The sequence below is a fragment of the Elephantulus edwardii genome, unplaced genomic scaffold (genome assembly GCF_000299155.1).
Source record: "Elephantulus edwardii isolate Elephantulus edwardi_28Jun2011 unplaced genomic scaffold, EleEdw1.0 scaffold00009, whole genome shotgun sequence".
In the NCBI taxonomy this organism is placed as follows: Eukaryota; Metazoa; Chordata; class Mammalia; order Macroscelidea; family Macroscelididae; genus Elephantulus; species Elephantulus edwardii.
The window spans coordinates 7206293-7226452 of record NW_006399759.1 but is presented as its reverse complement, the minus strand read 5'-3'; the positions used below and the strand labels follow the sequence as shown (position 1 = coordinate 7226452).

General features: G+C 47.5%; 1 protein-coding gene across 4 annotated transcripts in view; it reads right to left on the bottom strand.

Annotated features, from left to right (window-relative positions):
- Positions 1-20160, bottom strand: part of OTOF (otoferlin) — a 134763-nt gene that overhangs the window by 74696 nt on the left and 39907 nt on the right. For all 4 annotated transcript variants that reach the window (XM_006880609.1, XM_006880611.1, XM_006880610.1 and 1 more), the window contains exon 3: positions 3976-4064. In XM_006880609.1, coding sequence (XP_006880671.1) covers positions 3976-4064 — 89 coding nt within the window. The remainder of the gene's footprint in view (positions 1-3975; positions 4065-20160) is intronic.

The following is a 20160-nucleotide window of genomic DNA, read 5'->3' as shown; positions in this document are numbered from 1 at the left end:
GTTTGTTGTATTGTATTGTGTGCCGTCATATCAGAACTGACTCATAGATGACACTCCAGCAGGTTTCAGAAATAGTAAATTGCATGGGAAGAAACTGCCCATCCTTCTCCCACGGGGCAGCTGGTGGACTTGGACTTGTCTTTGGAATTGCAGTGCAGCTTCTTACCACTAGGCCAAAGATTAGAACGTGGGGGATCCTTTGGGGTAGGAAATCCTACTCTGTCCTAGAAGGTCACTATGAGTCGGATTCAGCCTGCTGGTAATGGGTCTGATTTGGGTTGTGTCTTGGTTAGGGTCTGCCAGGCACCTGTTGACTGCACTCTCATAGTAGTAGGAGCCACAGAAGCTCAGAGGAGGGCCCACGCAATCTGTGGAGATGCTGCAATGTGACAAGACACCCCCAGGGGGCAGGATGGAGCTGTTTCCTTGCAAGCACTCACAGAAGCCTCTTCTACCTTCCAGGCTTCATGCGCCTCAGAATCTCAGACCTTGGACTTGGGAGGGGCCTGAGAGGGAGCCCTTCACCTTGTTTTCCTTTGAGGAGGGATGCCTTAAACAGCTTCCTTGACACCCCCGTGACAGAGATTTTCCAATTCCACTATGACCTTACCCGTTCTTCCATTTGCTGCTATCATACAGTCGGATGAAGGCAGCTTCCTGGCAGACCCCAGGCCCCTCACACTGGACACATGGCATCCCTGAAGGGAGGTAGTGTAGACAGTAGAGCGAACCTAAGCTTCGTGTCAGACTGATGTGAGTTTACCAAGCAGGTTCTAAAGGGCATTTCTGGCAGCTGTGTGACTCTGTGCTAGTGTCTCAACCTCTCTGTGCCTCACTTTTCCTCCTTCCCCAAAGAAAATAAAACCACCCTCTTACCTGGGCAGCAGATCCAACTGCTGTTAGCAGCTGAACTGTTAACTCACTGTGTCACCAGGGCTCCCTTCTCTGCGTGGTAGTGTCCCAGCCTAAACCCAGCCCACTGTCATCCAAGTCTGTTCTGATTCAGTCACCTTCCGTCAGGTTCTTGATGCTCTAATTCTTTACAGGAGGAGACTGACCAGCTTTCTCTCATGGGGGATTCAAAACACTGATCTTTCAGTTTGCGCTTAATACATTATGTTCTATGCCACAAGGTCCCTTAGATGTTAGCGTACTCAGGGTTTGATAAGAACATTCACCTGAAACTCTTCTCACACTGCTGACTCTGATCCCCAACGTGTGGGACCTGCCTCATCCTCTGACCACCTCCCTCACCTGGCCCCCCGGTAGGCTCCCCATTTCTCTCAGGTCACCCTGTCACAAAGAGGGCACTCCCCACAGAGCACACGTGCAGAGTGGCCTGGCAGGCTGGGCAGGTAAGATTCTTAGGTAATTAGGCAGCAGGGAGGAGGCCTCGGGCGCTGATGAGCCCACAGACTGACCACAATAGACTGGCAACTGGGCACCAGGGCCCGGTCAATAATTGATCACTTTCCCCTGGGAGCTGGTGTCAAGTGCTCCAGACCCAGTCAGGCCTCCGGTGTGCTCCTGAGTGCTGAATTATTTAGGGGCCCCTGACATCCTCAGCAGCCTGGAGATTGGGCGGGCGGGGTGGGTGGGCTGGCCACCCTGACCACGGTCTCAGACTTGCAGGACTGAACGCACAGAGCACTCAGTGCTCGCCTTCCCAGGGAAGCCCAAGATTCTGGAAGAAGAGCCTTGTTCACATCGGCACAGAGTTGGGCCTGAGGGTCTTCTGGTCCCTGAGCAGATACTTTGTTCTTTCACACCATGCTCCTTCCTCCAGGCAACTGAGAGCAATTTCTAAGCAGCCTCTGCTTCTGGGACAAGCTTCTCTCTGAGATGGGTGTTAACAGCATCAGGTCCACAGGGTCTATCTATCCAACCAGCCTTTCTTGCCTCAGTTTCCCCAAATGTATGTCATACTCTTACTCTAGAATGTTCTGACCTTTTCAGAGAAGAAGTGTCACTCTGATTCCTGTTCCCAGACTCTCCCACCATGTTCCCTTCTGCCTCCCGCCCCAGTGGGTTGTTTATTTCTCTGTTCACTCTACCATCCTGTCCTGGGAGTCTGTTGTGTGTTCCCTGCCTTGTCAAGCAGGGGGTGTGGTTTTCTGTTAATGAAACTCAGTGAACATCAGAGAGATTGTCCCCCAGGTCAGCACAGAGTCCCACAGCTGCCAGGTGGCACAAGAGAGTGACACGTGGGCACCAGGGCCCGATCAAATAAGAAGCAACCCGGAGACTGAGCTGGGCCCTGGTGGGAATGGAGGGTGGTGCCCTCATAGTCCCCTGGCCTGGTCTAAGTTCGTGCCGGGGAAATGACAGGGCTCCTCACTGACCCTGAGCCTTTGTCTCTGAGAAATAGACTCAACTCCAAGAGGCTAAGACATGAGCCCCAGCTGACTCCAAGCTGGCCTGTGTCAAGATAGGCTTTCCATCTCTGGGGACATTCTCCCAGGTCCCTCCTTGGCTCCACAGACAGCAGAGCCCTGGATATTCTTTCAGCTGCCCAGGAAATGGAAGCTTTCTGTCATCAGGACCAGACCTCCTTTTCTGGGGTCTCCTACCTTCTCTTAGAGAGCTCTAGTGGCTTAGTGGTAAAGAATTGCCACTGTGGTAAGATAATAAGATCTGAATCTACTGGCTGCTCCTCAGGAGAAAGGTGGGCGATGTCTTGGCAAATACATGTGGCAAATATGTGATTTACTGCCTCTGAAAACCCACTGGAGGGTCAGCTATGGGCTGGTTCCAACTTGACGGTATATTACAACAACCTTCTCTTATGTGGAGAGAGGAAGAAGAGGGGGAGTGTCAGTATGAGAACCACAGCCCAATACCACCACCAGTCTTCCCTATTGCTGGATTTTAGAACAACTTACTGAAGGCTTATGTTTGTGTTCATTTGCAGGTAAGGTAATACGTTTCCAAATCAATTCTTCCTCTGATTTGTTTATAGCAAGAGTTTTGATGTTTTCAAGGGTTTCAGGCATTTTCAATGTGATGCTAGCAGCTTTCACTGTAAAACCCTAAGAAAGGATGCTTTTTACTGAAATATTACCTAGTAGTAATAGAGAGAGCTCTGGCGGCCTAGTGGATAAGGAGTTGCACTGCCAACCCAAAGATACGTGGTTCAAATCCATCAGCTACTCCATGGGAGAAAGATGGACAATCTCCTTCCATATGATTTACAGTCTCTGAAATCTGCTGAAGGGTCAGCTATGGATTGATTCTGAGCTGACAGCAATGATTGGAGTTGTTGAGTAGTCAGTAGTGTGGTGGGTGCACCTCATCTGCAGAATGCACGCTCTGGGAGGGCAGCCACCTCACATCCTCCACACCCACGTCAGTGTCTGGCACACGGCAGGCATGCTTTACACAGTTACTGAATGAATGAGTCCTGATCTCATGTGATTGTCCACCTGCCCTCCCTGGTAAGTACTTATCCCTTTTTCATGTGAATACATTGGACTCAGAGAGGTTATGTAACCTGCTCAAGGTTACACAGTAGGTGACTGAGTAGGGATCTACAGTCAGGCTTGCCTGGATCTGGAGCCACTGTGCCAAACTGCTTGGAAGCTTCTTGTCCTCCCCAGGTGTCACACGCTTCCTGCTGGGGTAAATGGTCTCTTGAAAGTCATTAGTGTTTCTCTGATAGATAATTGTCCCTTAGCCTGGTCTAAGGCAGGAGGCCAGAGAAGGAGACAGGAAGCACTGATGGGGCTGGGGAGAGGTGAGCAAGAAGGCTGGTGCTTGAGGGACTGGGAGGCTCTGAGGACAGTGTGCATGGCATCATGTATCATCATGTATGTGCCATCATCAAAGATGAGCGCATGACCTCATTGGTGCTTGGAGATACTGAAAAGCAGGTCGGGGTATGAGCCACTCTATTAAACCTAAGGGAGAGAGAGCCGGAGGAGAAGTCTGGGCTCACCACCTTCAGGTCCTGGTTTTCCCAGCACACGCCACACTTACTTGTTGCTGAAGACTTTACTGTAGTTGAAGATCTGAATCTCAAGCATCTCATTGCTGTCGATGCTGCTGGCCACGGGCCACCGGAACGTCTGGGGAGAGAGGGACAGCTGTGGCCCTGGGTGGAAATTACAGGTGGGGGCTTTGGGGGTGGAAGAGGTACCTCTCATAACATGAGGCTCTATACCTCCCAGTGGCCCTCTCCCATAGCCATGAGGGCCCCACACCTGCCCAGTGGTCCTCAAAAGCAGAATGTTCACACCAGCGGCCACCTGTGGAGTGAGTACCTTCGTCCACTCCTCTTTCAAAGAGCTTTAACAAGCTGCCTCACATAGGAAGTGGAAGAAATGTGACCGAAATTGCAACTTCTCCTCCCACGGCCTCACAGCTTCCTAGACACCTGGGGGGGCCTTATGAGAAGGGGTGCAGCCTGTGTGGTGACCAAGCCCCAAGACAACAGCAAGGACAGTGGGCTGTGAGCCGGAGTGTGTGCTGAGTGGAGCCTCTAGTTTTCTCTGTCAGACCATCCTGATGAGCCAGGTTTGGCCCTGAGTGGAGGGCTCCTAGGCTCTCCCAACTCTAGCCATGTTAACCTTGGGGATAGATCTAGCTGTTATCAGGGGTCAGGCCCACAGGGGACTGTCCAAACGTCAGAGTCTGTTGTGTAGCCGTGTCCCCAGCTCACTCTTTCCAGCTTCACCTCATCATTCCATCTTGGCTTTCCCCTAAATGAATAATGATGACAGATAGGATGTTGAGAGGTAATTTCCTTGATGCCCTAGAAATGGCGGTAAGGACATCAAACACCTCATTTTCTTAAAGAGCTGCCACCTGGCAGAGCTAGGCTTCTCCAAAGGCCTTGCCACCCCTGACCATCACCCCCAACCCTCTTCCTTCTTGGGGTGTAAAAGAAAACTGGCAGAGGGACAGAGAGAGACCATTACATCCAGAAGGCTGTGCTTTGTGGCACTTTGCTCATAGGCACGAGGCACCTGAAGAAGGGGAGTCTGGTGGGCAAATTCCCAGGGTCATCTGGCCAGGCAATAACCTTGGTGCCCTGTCCCTCAGGCACTGGAAGGATGGAGACATCGGCAGTGAAGTGGCCTGTGTTTGCTGTGATGTGCATGTGGTCACGCTCTGTGGGCCGAGCAGGTGTTGTGAAGCATAGCTGGGCTTCAGCCAGCCTGTGGCCCCCTCCCACGTCATGTCTGCCAGTGGAGGGGTCCTCCTCAGCTTTCATGAGGCTATGGAATTGTTCCCCAGTCGTGGGAACTGATAGTTCGTTCTTCAAAAGACTATCCTGGAGCTCAGTTTCCGGTTCAGGGATCCCTGCTGTGCGTAGGCTGCTCAGAACCTTGGTAGGCCTTCCACGCTGACAGCATGCAGAGAAGCAGCCACAGCCTTCAAGGCAGGGCCATGTCCACGGCCAAGACCAGATCACCCTCAGCTGGAGCAGGACAGGACCACATAAGCAGGCACCCACTCCCATTCCCTTCCACAGCTGGGCATGAGAGCACAGGATGACCCCTGGGGCAAATGAGATACTAGGCTTCGGGGAGGTGAAGCCACCAGACAGGTCTTCGCATAACAGGAATTTAGCAGAAAGCCTTGGCTCTTCTCCAGATGCTGTTGAGAACCTCAGTCAAGGACGATTTTGGCAGAGCAGGTTTGCTTCATTTTTAAATACCACCTAATTCAGACTAGGGAGCTCTGGTGGCCTTGACCACAGGAAGTTGTGCTGCTGATACAAAGGTCACACCCTTCTGGTGGTTTGAATTCACCAGCAGCTCTTTTGGGAGAAAGATAAGGAAACTCTTCCCATGTGATTTACCTCTTCAGAAACCCATTGGAGGGTCAGCTGTGAGTCGGTTCAGACTCAGCAACAATGAATTCAGACTTCTCAGTAGGTCAACAATAAATCATCATTGCAATTCTTAGCGTCACAACATAACGCTATATTGTTTCCTAGCTGCTGTCGAATGAGTTCCCAAATCTTGGCCACCCTCTACACTGCAGAATGAAACCATCCCAGGATCACTATCATGATCCAAGGTGTTCTCATTCAATCACTTTCCAAAACAGACCACCAGGCTTCTCTTCCCAGTTCATCTTACTCTGGAAGCTCTGCTGAACCTGTTCACTGTCATAGCCACTTGCAATCTTCCCCTGACAGGCAGGAGATGGCTGTGACAATGTTGGGCTGCTAGGCCAAAGGATGCATCACTCTGACGGTTCGAATCCACCTCTTGATGGAAAAGATGAGCAATCTCCTCCCCTGCCATTTATAGCTTGTGCTGGAGGGGCAGCTGAGTTGGTTCCAACTTGACAATAATGAGTTTTAAAAAAAATTTTATTCTGCAGGAGACCGAATACTTTGAGAGCAATGTTAAACAGACGCATTTCATTGTTGCAACATCCTCAACAATAACAACAAGATCTATTTATTAGGCATAGAAAAGGAATGTGATTAAAGAACTCTGTAGTTAGTGGCATCACAGAGGCCCCTGGGTGGTCCTGTAAGCTCATGACTCCAAAGCTGTGTGTTTGTCCTTATTGCCAGCCTGGGGATCACTTAGAGGTTGGGGCTTAACCCTGGTTGGTCACCGTGCAGTGTGGGCAGGACCTGCCTTAGGGAAGTGCCCTTCATGTCACCTCCATCAGGACTGGATAAGTTCCAGTGAGGCCTGTCATACCACAGATGGTCCAGCTGGAGCTGAAGATGAGGGAGGTAGAAGGAGAGAAAGGAGAGATGGGCTGGAGGTAGGGGGGCTCTGAGTCAGGCTCGAAGGAGTGAAGGGAGGCAGGCTGGCCCTCAGGCCTCGTTACTCAGTGCCTGCTCCTGCTGTCTGGATGCCTCTGGCAGCTCAACGGAGTGTGTGGTTTTCTTAATGAAGTTGCTTTTATTGGGCTGCAGGGAAATAAACCTGTCCGAGAAGACCCATAGCCATGGTGCTAAGGAGGGAGGGCTGGGGGATCCACCAAGATTTGTGTTTTCCTTGGGATGAGGAGAAAAAAGGGAGTTTGATCCACCTGAGGGCCTGTGGTAGGATTTGGGCATTGAGAGGAGGGAAGGATTAGGAGGAAAAGGAGATGACTCTGGAAACAGCACTGTTAGAAGGGAAGCGGGTGTAGAATGGTGATGTTAATTAGGTAAACACAAAGGCAACAGCGGAAGTCATTTTAAGGAATTAACACGGTGAGGAAAAGGGGCCTAGAGAGGAAAGTACTTGGACCTTCTGCTTGTTCATATGTGCAGACATTGATTCACTGAGTGACTGGGTGGTCGTTTATTGGGTCCTAATGACTGACAGCAGTAAGAGGCCACACTCTGTGGCCAGTGTGTGCTGAGTGAAGAACACGGGCCCGTGAGGGGTGGCGAGGAGGCCCCCTCAAGAGACCTTACTGGAGCTGAGAATCCAGAGAAGCCTCTTCCTATGACCTGGGGAATTTACTAGTCAGGAGGAACATACTGAGTTTCCAGGAAGGAGCCTGTGAGGAAGAACTGTAAATGCCAGAACGGGGCTGATGGTCTAGGGGCATTTCTGAGACCCAAGTTCTCAAAGGTTGTCAGATGAGAGAAAGCACAACTTTCTGCACGAGTCAGAGAAGCTGCTCTTGTCTCTGACTGACTCCTTGCGTTTTCTTTTCTTTCCTTACTCTCTTAGCTCCTCCATTTCCCACCCACAACATATATTTCCCATCTCTCCTGTTCTACTTTTCTCTCCTCAGGGGCACCACACCAATCTCTTTCTCTCTGTGTCTCTCAAAGACCCTGTCTCCAAAGTCACTCAGGATATCATTAAAATCCCCAAGTCCTAGGCTTCCAGTGACATCCCGGTCTCTGGGGTGGCACCGCGACATCAGCCTGTCAACGTTCCCGGAGCCTCAGCGTGTCTGGACAGAAGCCCCACGGTTCTGAGGGAGGGCCCTGCCTGCCCAGCGAAACAGCACTGATGCCCTCCCTCTACCCACATCCCACAATTGAATTTGAACTGAGAACTTACAATACGTACTCACTCTCCTGTCTTGAGGGAAGTCATTTTAAAAATGAGGATTTGGGGTTCTGAAGTGTCTCCTTGCTCCCATCTAGCTGTGCTTTGGTAGAATCTTTAAAAAAATTGTGTTAGGTGTTTCCCCTCATTTGTAGCTCTCTTTTATTAAAAAATTTCAATAGTTGTCCTCCAATCTTGAAATATATACAGATTTCTCTTCCTAGCATCCCAGATCCGCTTTGCTGTGATTTCTTGACCTCCCAGTGATTCTCCTGTCCTTCCGTCAGCAAAGCATCTAATGAGCTGAGTCCAGCAAGCAGGCAGGTGAGACGCCCTCTCTGGAGCTCTGAAGATCAGACCCACCGGTAACTTAGTTCTTCTCACAACCTTCCACAAAGATTTAACAGACTCAGAAAACCGATGTGAGATTGCTATCAGTCAGAACTGACTCAATACATTGCAAGTCTGGTTTTTATTTTGTTTGAGGGTTTTTAAGCTATATTGCAGGCACTGGGTAAACATACTGTAAAACACACTACATATATAATCTAACCCCAATTTTGCAGATGAAGACACTGAGGTTACAAGAGGATTTGGCTAGTGAGTGGTAACGTGGTTTAGCAGTTGAGAGGAGAACCAGACTGCCTGGGTTCAAATCCTGACTCTACTGTGGGCAGCTTTGTGACCATGAGCGGGTTACCTGTAGGAGACTTAACTGTGGAATGGGGATGGTGGTGCCTAGCCTACCTGGCCCTGGTACCAGGTGAGTACTAGGTACGTATTAATTAATGCTGTTATTCAGTCTCTCAGTGGTTAAGCCAGCAAATAATTAACTTGGCTGCTAATAATAAAAAGGTAGAAGATTCAGATGTGCTCAAAGAACCTTGGAAGAAAGACCTACATAGAGATCTGCTTCCTCAAAATCAGCCTTGAAAACCCTACGAAGCATGACACACCTGAGGTCACTCTAGGTCACGTGAGGCCACCATGAGTCTGAGTCAACTTAACAGCAACAACTAACCAGCAACTGTGGTCGAGGATGCTTTCTTCCTTCCAAAACCAATACAATCTTTCTAGAAGGAACCATACAGCTCCCAAGCCAGAGATAGAGCCCATTTCTCCTCTCCTTGAAAGTCAGCAAAAGTCTCCGTGTGGACAAATGGTTTGGATTCATCTGCTTACTGAAAGGTTGGCAGTTCTAACCAAGCACTATAAAGAACAGTTTAGACAGCTCTGTCTATGAGGAGCATGGCTAAGAGAACCTCTGGAGAATGCTGCTCTGTAATACACAGCCGGCGATGCGCTGGAAAAGACTTGGTTGGTGGAGAGGCCAATTGGAGCGAGCCCAGCGGGATCCCGAGATGACCCTTGTCACGCTCTAGATGCTGGCTGGTGCTAACTGAGCCCACAGCTGGGTGCAGGCAACTCTGTATGGGGCTGAAGAATGGCCTGAAGAGACCAACCAGCCCACAGAATCAGGAGAGATAAGAAAATGTAAGTCATTATGTTTGGGGTAGGGAGCTCTGATGGGCTAGTGAGCAAAGAGTTATGTCACCACCCCAAAAGGTGCATGGTTTGGATCCACCAATGACTCCTCAAAGAAACATGGGCAATCTCTTTCCTGAGCGATTCAGAGCCTCTGAAAATTGATGCAATGGCAATAAGCTGAGAGATGTTTGGGTAGTTTATACAGAGTGACGGATAACTGAGACATTGCACCACGTTTTTGGGCATCTCTTTCTAGGCCCAGCCCCGAGTCAGGAGGCCCAGCAGCAGCAGCAGCAGCAGCAGCAGCAGCAGCAGCAGCAGCAGGAGGAAAGGCAGGCTCCATGCCCGGGGGCTGTGCTCCCCATATGCCAGCTCTTGTGCACATTCTCATCCCCACTGGCTCCATCGACTCTTCCAGGGTGGCCCGACTGTTCTCTCAGAGCAGGGCAGGGCATGGGCAGAAACTTCAGGCCCAGCATTTGTCTTCCTCATTGAGGTCTCCGGGGCACTCAGCACAGGGCCTGGCACACGGGAAGCACTCAGCAGACAGGTCTCCACTGGCTGAACAGAGCAGTACTAGCTCCTTCTAAGGATGTGAGCCTGGGTACGTTCCCCTCCCCACACCTTGGCCTCCTCCTCTGTAAAAGAGGCTGCTGGAAACCACTTCCATGTCTTGGTGTTTCTGTGAGGCTGTTCACAGTCTCAGCATGCGTTCTGAAGCAGGGTAAGTGCCCTGTAACAGAGCTGCCTGTTATAGTAACTACAGTTGTTATTGTTGGTCCAGGAGCAGGGCAAGGCCTGGCACTCCTTGTGGTGGACATGGTGGGGACTGTAGGAGGTACAGGGACAGCCTGCACCTCTCCAGCCGAGGGAGCACCAGCATGCTTCTCTTCCTGTGACAGTGACAGCAGATGGTGTGCCTTCTCTTTCAGGAGATGTCCTCAAAATCGGTGGGCTGAAGACTGAGCCCTGGCAGCCCAGCGCACCATTTGTCTAAGGTTTCCATCCATCTCAGCCTGCAGACACTCCTGGGATGTGTGCCCACCTTTCAGACAGCACTCAGGGAGTATCTGAGCCAGTGCTACCATTCAGTCACAGGCCTTCAAGCCCCACTCAGGAGCCTACATTGGGTGGGTGTGCTGGGTGTGTCGGCATCCTGTGGGAGCTCATGGCAAAGTTCTGCAGCCTGTGCTAGGAACATCGACAGAAATAAGGTGCGGGAATTAGGAGTGAGGGGAGGGACGATATCTAAGCTGGTCTCAGGAGCTGTGATCCAGTTTGCCAACTATAGGCCCATTCCTGGCCTGGTTCTGCGTTCTATCAGCTCCAGCGATGGAGGTCTGTCCATGTGAAGGTTCCCCTGATTGCAGCTGGAGGCTGACTCGGATTGTCCCTGGTTAGATCAATTCTGGACCTAGAGCCTTACAGAGTCAACAAGGCAACCTCGACTCAAATGCTTTTCATCTACGTCCACAAAGGACCAATCCTCTAGCCTTTTTGGGAAGAAAATGAGGGTGTGTTGCAAAGCTTTAGGGTGCAGTGCCGGAATTTCATTGGGTGTGTAATGATGGCGATTCAAACTCTAGGTTGACTGTGTGCCAGCTGGTAGTCCTGGACAATTTACTTCACATTTCAAAGTTTGTTTTCTCACTTATAAAATGGAAGTGTTAATCCAGGTAACCTCTTGTCAGACACTGTTGAGTAAACTCTGATTCATAGTGACCATGTGTGACAGAGTCGAACCACCCTATATGGTCGCCTGGGCTGTAATCTTTGTGGTGCAGATAGCCAGGTCTTTCTCCCTCAGAGAAATTGGGCAGGTTTGGATTGTCAACGTTTCAGTAGGCAGCCGAGCGCTAACCTTGAAGGTCCTTCCCCACCTCCCTTGCTGCACTCATTCTGAGGCAGGCCCAGACCAGAGGGCTTCTACGTCCCACCAGCCCTGCTGAGCCTCACAGCACAGAGCGAGTCCTAGCGAAGGCCCATTCCTGTTCATTCTTCCATTTTCCGTGGTGTTCGCTGAGCCTCAAGCTGGGTGCCAGGACAGTCATGAACCTGGGAGAGATGCATACCTGTGTCTCCGTGGAGCCCAAAGACCATAACATCTGGCAGAAGTAGGTTGTTGTTATGTGTCATTGAGCTGACTGACTCACAGTGACCCTGTGAACAGCAGATATGCACCTTGACCTATCCTGTGCCATCTTCACCATCTCCGACATACTTGAACCTATTGCTAAGGCCACAGTGTCAATCCATCTTGTTGTGGATTTTCCTCTCTTTCACTGATCCCCCACCTTTCCACGGATGATGTCCTTCTCAAAGAACTAGCCTCTCTGAATAACATGCTTAAACAATGTGAGACCGAGTTTCACCATCCATGCCTCTAAGGAACACTGTGGTTTTTGCCTTTTCCAGGACACGTCTGCTTGTTCTTTTGCCAGTCCATGGGCTATTTAATACTCTTCTCCTATAACACAACTCAAAGACATCGATTCCTTTTCCGTCATCCTTAGTCATTGACCAACTTTCAGCAAGCAATTGACAAGACCCTGGCTTGAATCAGATGCACCTAATGCTTCAAATTGACATCATTACGCATCAGTATTCTGGAGAGGTCCCTGAGAACAGAAGTGAGTAGGAGGTGAAGTGTTTCTCCACCCCCTCTCCACATCTCCCAAGCTGATGGCCTCTCCTTCCTCTGGACTCTGAAGATCTATGCTCCATCTTTTCATACACAGAGGTCATCTCACTGGGCTGAGTCCCTGAGGGCAGGGCTAAGCCTGGTGTGCTTTGCAAGTTGGTGTGCATAGCCTGGAATAAGCTAGACTTAGGGTCTTTACCTCACAAGGAAATGAAAGAATTAAGTGAGTTAGAATGATCTGTGGTACAAACAGCTTGTGTGCAACTACTCACTGAAAGTTTGGAGGTTCAAACCTATCCACGAAGAAAGACTTGTAACTCTGCAGTTCTCATCTGTGATACACAGAGTCAAGAGTTGGAACTGACTCAATGGTAATGAGTTTGGGCTTGATTTGCAGTTGAGGTTTTGGGTTTTTAAAAAAAATATATTTTCAAAATAAGGTTGTTTTAATGCCTAAATAAATCTCTCAATATTTCCTTCATATACTAAGTATTCCATGAATAGCAGGGTCTCTCGTTATTCCTACCATTGATTGCTATTCCAGCCTTTCCTGTGGTCTGGTCCACACAGGCCTGTGTCAAAACCAGCTTGAGGTGGGCTCAGAATGACCATCCCGCTCCCCAGGGAAGGACCTCTGCTGTCTGCTGACCTGGTACAAAGACTGGGGCACTCTCTCTCTGTCAGTAGCTTTTCCAAGCATTGTAAGTTAAATGAGGCTCTCAGATTCCAGCCTCTGGGAAAGGAGACACCATGTTCAGGCTCTGTTTCCATCCATTGTTGTACAAGCATTGTCTTTCTTCCATAGCCAGCCACCTTCCCCCACTCAGGTTCCTGGGACTGGCCTCCGGCAGCCCTGGTCTGCCTTGTCTGGACAGAGGAGGGAGTCACTCCCTTTCCTGCAGTGCTTGTCCTGAGCGGAGCAAGGAGAAACACTTGCTTTATTTTCTCTTCCTGCCTTCGCCCCACTTTTTAGCCTTGCAGCAGTCTTATGAGGCAAGCAGACCTATGTTCCATTTTACAGAAGGAGAATCTGAGACCCAGAGAGATTGTTGGCCCAGCCCAAGGTCACAGAATTTTTCAGGACCTTTTGTTGTTGTGTACCATAGAGTTGGAACTGATCCATAGTTGACCCTCTGGCTGGTTTTCAGAGGCAGTTAATCACACCAGAGGAGATTGTCTGTCCTTCTCCCGTGGAGCAGCTGATGACCTCGAACCAAGCCCCCTCAGGATTATAGCACAGCTTCTTACCACTAGGCCACCAGAGCTCCATTAGAGAGGACAATACTTCATGACTCCCAGGCCAGTGCTTGTCAAGTCTCATTAAGCTGGCTTCCAAAGAGACTTTCGGGAATAAGTGGCTTTTGGAGGCTTTGGAAAGAAGGGTCCTTTCTCAGGCTATTTATGAGCCAGGTTCTAATAAAAGGCTGACATATTTGGGGGCCAGCCAGAGAACTTTAAAACTGAATAAGGATGGCCAGAGAAGAATTGATTCCTTTGAATTGTAGTGTTGAAGAAGAGTATACGGAATCAACTGATAAAAAAACATAAACAGGACTGTCTTGGAGGAAGTATAAATGGGGTACTCCTTAGAGGCAAGGCACGTGAAACTTCATCTCACATGCTTTGACCATGTTATCAGGAGGGACCAGCCTTTGAAAAAAAAGATCATGCTGGGAAAGGTAGAGGGTCAGAGAAAGAGAGGAAGACCCTCAACATGATGGATTAACAATTAAGTGTAATAGTGGGCTTGAGCCCAGCAGACATGTGAGGGTGGCACAGAATAGGGTGAAATTCAGATCTACTCTTCAGACATCACTATGAGTCATGGTCGACTTGATGGCACCTAGTAAGAACACTTCCTCAGTCTGAGGAGAGAGCGCGTAGGCGTGGGCACAGTCCTGGACTATGTTTGGGGCTAGGCTGGCCCAGGCCCCAGGCTGCTCCCTTGCTTTGTGGGATCTTTGACCAATGATGGTCATGCCCTGGGCCACAGCTTAGAAGGGGACATGGAGGCAGGACATTTAGACAGTTGTTGTTGTTCTGTGCTGTCCAACTGCCTGTGACTCATAGTGACCCTACGTACACCAGCTCTGAACCCTGCTCTATCCTGAGCCAACTTTATTGTCTCTGACACATCTACTCCCATTACCCCAGTCACTGAATCAATCCATCTCATCGAGTTTCTTCCTCTCTTGTGCTGTCCCTCCACCCTCCCAAACATGATGTCCTCTCCAAGGACTGGTCCCGAGTGGAAGCTTCAGGCCAAGAACAGAGCCGTTTTCTCTGGCTGTGCCCATAGGGTGACACTGAGGGCGTGGCCTTAGATTCCAGTTTTGGCACCTCAGGAGGGATAAGCTGTTCATCACCTATCAAATGGAAGGGAGGTCATTTAGCCTTTAGCATCATTGTGAGATTGAAGGGAAGAGAAATTGCGTAGGAAGTGGCATAGTGCTGCTGCTGTGCCAGCTGTTATCATGGTGGAGAATGAAGAGTAAGTCCCAGAACTTACTGGGGGGAGGCATGAGCATTGCACATCATGACCATCCTCGTCTGTAACCTATCAAATACCAGTGGATTTTCCATGAAAACAGGAAAATTCTCTATCCCCAGTGGGCAGGTGGAACCTTCCCAAGTAAGAGCCACTTCTCCTCATCTTGTGGCCTCACTGATACATTCACCACACAGTTTGGCTCCTAGCTCTTTGATTCCCATGGCAACTCCCTGTCTTCTCACAGTGACTCCCAGCACACCCCACATAGGGGTCCCAACAGGACATTTTAAGTTCCTGTACAGATCTTCAACTATGAACTTCAGCTATTGAACTTGAACCCTCTGTCTGGAGTATCTCTAACCTAGTAGTCAGCACACATTGTTGCTAGACACCATTGAGTCAACATCAGCTCATAGCAACCCTATGAACAGATCAGAGCCCGCCCTATCCTGTGCAGTACCTGCCATGTGCAAGCCCCTTGTCACTGTGTCAGCCTATCTCACTACTTTTTCTAGCCTGATATCTTCTCCCAGGGATGGGCACCTCCTAATAGCATACCTAAAATATGTGGTATAAAGTTTCACCATCGTTGGCTTATTTAAGGATCACCCTGATTGGCAGATATTAGGGGCTCAGAATACAGTGACATGGTCTGTAGGTAATAAAAAAGCAGCCCATTTCTGGCATGTCAAACCCACCAGCAACTCGGATGGAGAAAAGTGGGCAGTCTCCTCCTATTGGGATTTACAGCCTCAGAAACCCAATGGAGGGTGACGATGGTTTGGAATCAACTCAAGGACAGTGAGTTTTCTTTTATTTTTTTTCCAGGCACTGCAGAGGCTGACTCTCCATCTGACCCATCTTGGGCCGTGTTGAGAAGAGGAAGGAAATGGTAATTAACTTTGAATGTCATGTATACCTGTGGCTCAGGTGTCCCGGGGTGCAGTTAATGGAAAGGGCAGACAATGGCCTTGGAAAGATATCAGGTTACTGACTGGCAGGAGGCCTGGGCTGGTACATCCCCTGGGGAGCCCTGGGGGAGAAGGACATTAGGTGTAGCTGGTTAGGGGCAGAGACCCAGGAAGGCAGGACTGTGAAAAACTGGGCCAAGCTGCCTTCCCATCCCCTACCAGGCCCTCACCTCTGCGGCTGTGACAGAGAAATAGGTGGAAGGAAAGGGAGTAGGCAGGCTGTGTAACGAGGCTGATGGTCAGAAAACCAGTTTAATATGTAGCAATGGTTCCGTCATCACAACAAACTTCCATTTTTATTTCTTTTACAATGAGATTCCTATTTGACAAGTGTGGTAAACGAAGCTATAAGTCACATAGGGAAGGGAGAAGGCAAGAACAGGCCCCTTCTTAGCTATGGTGATTTATGTTAACTATTAGAATGTTTCAGGGAAGAAGGACACAGCGGCACCTTTGTCCCTGAAGTGCTGAGGAGGAAGCCCAGGCTTCGTTGCTTGGTGGTCTATATGAACCTTTGTTTCTCCGTGACTCTGATGGGCCTGGTGGACAAACCACATTACGGGGCTTGAGTCCTGAGTGACAGGTGGTGTGATGGTGGTTCTGGGAGGCCTCTCGGCCTGGCAAGCAGCTCAGTTAATCCCAGTGGCCAGCTTCGAGGGGAACGGTCTTCCATGAGGCCCTGCTCATGCATAGATAGAGCCACATGTAAGAGGCTGAGGCTGGAAAAGAAAGAGGAAGCGATTTCTGGGAGCCACCAGAGAACTTCTGCTTCCAGCCAACTGCTGGTTCTCATCCTCAGAGACAACTCTGGAAGACCTACAGAAGGAAGGAAACTACGGATCCCAGATGGAAACAGATAAATGAGCGGAATTCTGGTGGCTTAGTGGTAAAACACTGTGTTACAATTCTAAAGGCACGCAGTTCAAATCCCCCAACTGCTTTATGGGAGATGGATAGACAAGCTCCTTCCATGCGATTTACTGTCTCTGAAAACCCACTATGGGTCAGCTATGGGTCGGTTCCGACTTGATGGTACAACCAGGATGGTAAGAGGAATGAAATACCTGAGGAGAGCAAAAAAAATTTGAGTTGATCCATGAGTAGAGGTGAGGTAGGGGGAAGGTGGGGATGGAAGAGAGTGACTGGAAGGGGCAGTGAGAAAATAGGCTAGAAATAGCTTTATAAATTTTACTCTTACTTTTCCTGGTGGGGTCACCAACAATGTTTCTATAGCGACTGGGACTCGTAGCTTGGCCCCTGAAGGTATACATGTTGTTGGGTGCTATCGAATCATAACTGATTCATAGCTGATGGATGCTACAACAGGTTTTCAAAGATGGTTAATCTTGCAAGGGAGGAGATTATCCCTCATTCTCTGGTGGAGCAGCTGGAGGATTTGAACCGTGCACCTTTAGGATTGCAGCACAGATTTTTACCACTAGGTCACCAGAGCTCCCAGTATACACACTTGCCCTTAAACCCTACAGACTGGGACAGACACGCTTTGTTCTTCCCAGTACTCATTATCAGACAGAGTGGTGATGCTAAAGGTGCCTGAATGGGGCAATGTAAAGAGACACTTGAAGAGTGCATCTACCATAAAAGCAAGCAAGCACACTGAACAGTGTATACCAACTGGAGTGGGATTTTTAGAACTAACATGCTGTGAAGAAATACATTCGCACTAAAAAAAAAGAGAGAGAGAGATAATTTTGAAAACTAATAAAGTAGTAAGTTGTGACATCAGTTTGGAGAACGCCCCCAGTATACAGCAAGATTGGATTCATGGACTAAAAACATAAATGTTGATAAACACAGCAGTGAGAAGTAGATGTGCTCAAATCGAAAGTGAGAGCTACACAAGAAAAAGCTGTATGAAAGCGGAGTAGAAGGAATATTTGAAAATATAATAGAAGTGAAGTCTTTCAGAGGAAAGAAATGATAAGCAAAACCCAACAAGACATATCAACTCAAATTCAAGAATATCTAAAAAAAAAAAAAAACCAAAAAAACTTTTTTCCCCAGAGAAAACGAATTACCCCAAAGGTGTTTTCTGAGAATCAAATGGCCATTAGAATTCCCAATAGCAACAAATAATAATATTTTTGAAGTTGTGAATGTAGAGACCTCTGAACCTCAAGTTTTATATCTAGAAAACTTCTCACTCAGATTTGAATAGGAAAATTATTTTTAGCTTTATAAAACTTTAGAAGGTATGCCACACGAAGATAAAAAAATAGTTATGAAAGTAATACTTAAAGAAGAAGAGAAGCAAATCTAGAAGATAATTCTAGAGATACGGGAAGTAAAGGTGATCAAAGAACTTGGTGAAGAAGTAATACTGTCTTTAAAAAGTAAACTAGGATAAGTTTTTGTTTTTTTTAAAAAGGGAAACCATATTCAAGCTACTGCTATGTACCGTAGAGTTGTAACTGACTCATAACTGACCCTCCAGCAGGTTTTCAGAGGCTGTAAATGATACTGGAAGAGATTGTCCATTTTTCTCCTTAGGAACAACTGGTAGATTAGAACTGCATGTCTTTGGGTTAGCAGTACAACTCTTTACCCACTAGGCCACAACAGCTCCCTTGCTACATTCATAGAAACTTAGAATTAAATATATTAACCTGGACTATCTCAACAGAGAGGAGAGCTGAGTGGGTAAATAAAAGGGCAAGAGAGAATATGAAAATACTTATGTTAAAGGGGAACTCTAATTATTGATTTCTTTAAGTAGTTAACAGGGTTACATAAACAAGAGTAAGGCTAACTATCTTGAGAAGAAAAGTAGAATATGTAACTTTTAAACTATCTGAAGGAAACCTAGAATGTATGATGGAAAAAAGGAAAATAAAAGCAAACAGACATATAATAAATAAATGGAAAATATAAGATGGTAGTCAAAAGATGCCTAATATGAAAAGCATTAAAACAGATACAGAAGGATTGAATTCAAACTAACATAGAGAAACTCATATATTGATTCAGAAAGTAAGATCTCATATGACCTAGTAGACATACTTAAAGTAAATGAACAAAAGTATTGAGAAAAAGAAAAAGATATATCAGCAAAATAAGACTGGGGTAAAATAGACCAGGAAAAACAACCAATATAATGGGAAGGGAGCAATCTTAATAATGGAAAACATAAAAATTACAGCAACAATTATAGTGAAGGACAATTCAAGTAGCGCACTGCTGTCAATGGGACCGGACTCATAGCTGTCCCTCTGCTGGAATTCCAGGGGTATGAAGCACATGGAAGGAGACTGCCTATCTCTCTCCCTCAGAGCCACTTGTGGATTCAGAAAACCACCAGAAAGTCTCAGCCTTTATTTAGGTTAACAGCTCAATCTCCTATAGATTTCACCACCAGAAAGATATACACTAGTGAAAAAACATACCATAAGACATTGTATTATAAATATATGTTGTTTGCCATCTAGTTGATTTCAACTCACAGCAACCCCCACCCCTCACCCGGGGGCAAAACAGATCTGCCCCATAGGACGTCATAGGCTACAGTCTTTACAGAAACCAATTGTCAAGTCTTCCTCCCACAGAGCCACCTGGTGGGTGTGATTCACCAACCTTTTGTTTAGAGCTGAGTGCTTAAAACATTGCACAACCAGGGCTCCTAAAAACTCAAGTACTAACACAGCTCCAGCATACAACATAGAGCAAACAACGTCCCTGAGTGGTACAGTTTGCAATCAGTTGGTAACAGACATGTTTTCAGTTCAAAACCCCCCATGGTAGAACCAGGCCTGGAGATCAGCCTCTGTGGACCTTACACCCAACCCTACTCTGGACCCAACAGGCTCTGCCCAAACGAATAGGTAAATAAATATGAAACAATGCAAAAACAAATCAAGCAATAATCATGTAACTTCAAGGACAGATATATAAATTAACCGTTATAGCTGGAGATTGTACCACAACCATTTTTGAAACCAGTAGATTAAGCAGGGGTCAGGGGAGAGAATGAAATCATTCCCATTATGTTTCATACAATCATTCCCACTCATGATGTGTTATAAAATCAATCACCATTAAACCATGCCCATCGTCACCCTGTCTTTCCAGATCCCTGCATGATCTTTTCCATTTCCCTTAAGCCCAAGCCCACCAAATTGTGTGATGCTATGATCACCCCCTGCCCATCCTCCCTGCTGTTCCCATCCCTTTCCCCCTTGTATCCCTACACATGTTTTACTAGTTATCCTTCTGTTTTTACAATAATGGTCCTATGCAGTGTTTATCATTATGAGATGGAGTTAGAACCCACAGCATAATGCCCTCCAGTCTCTCCCAAGTTATGTAGTAATTTTTTAAATTGTTGCTTTAAATAATTTAATTGATAAACTTGATAGGCTCTAAAACTCTTCTCCAACTAAATTTCTTCTAAGCACAGAAGAGCATTTATAAACAGAAATTAAGTTTCAAAAAAATCTAAAGGATCAATATAATACAGATTATGAGATATAATCATATTGTAGTAAAAATAGAAATAAGTAAAATAATGAGAACTAAAAAAAAAAAATCACATATGTTCTAATATATAAAGAACAAATTTCCGTCTAACTCCTAGGGAGTTCTGGTGGC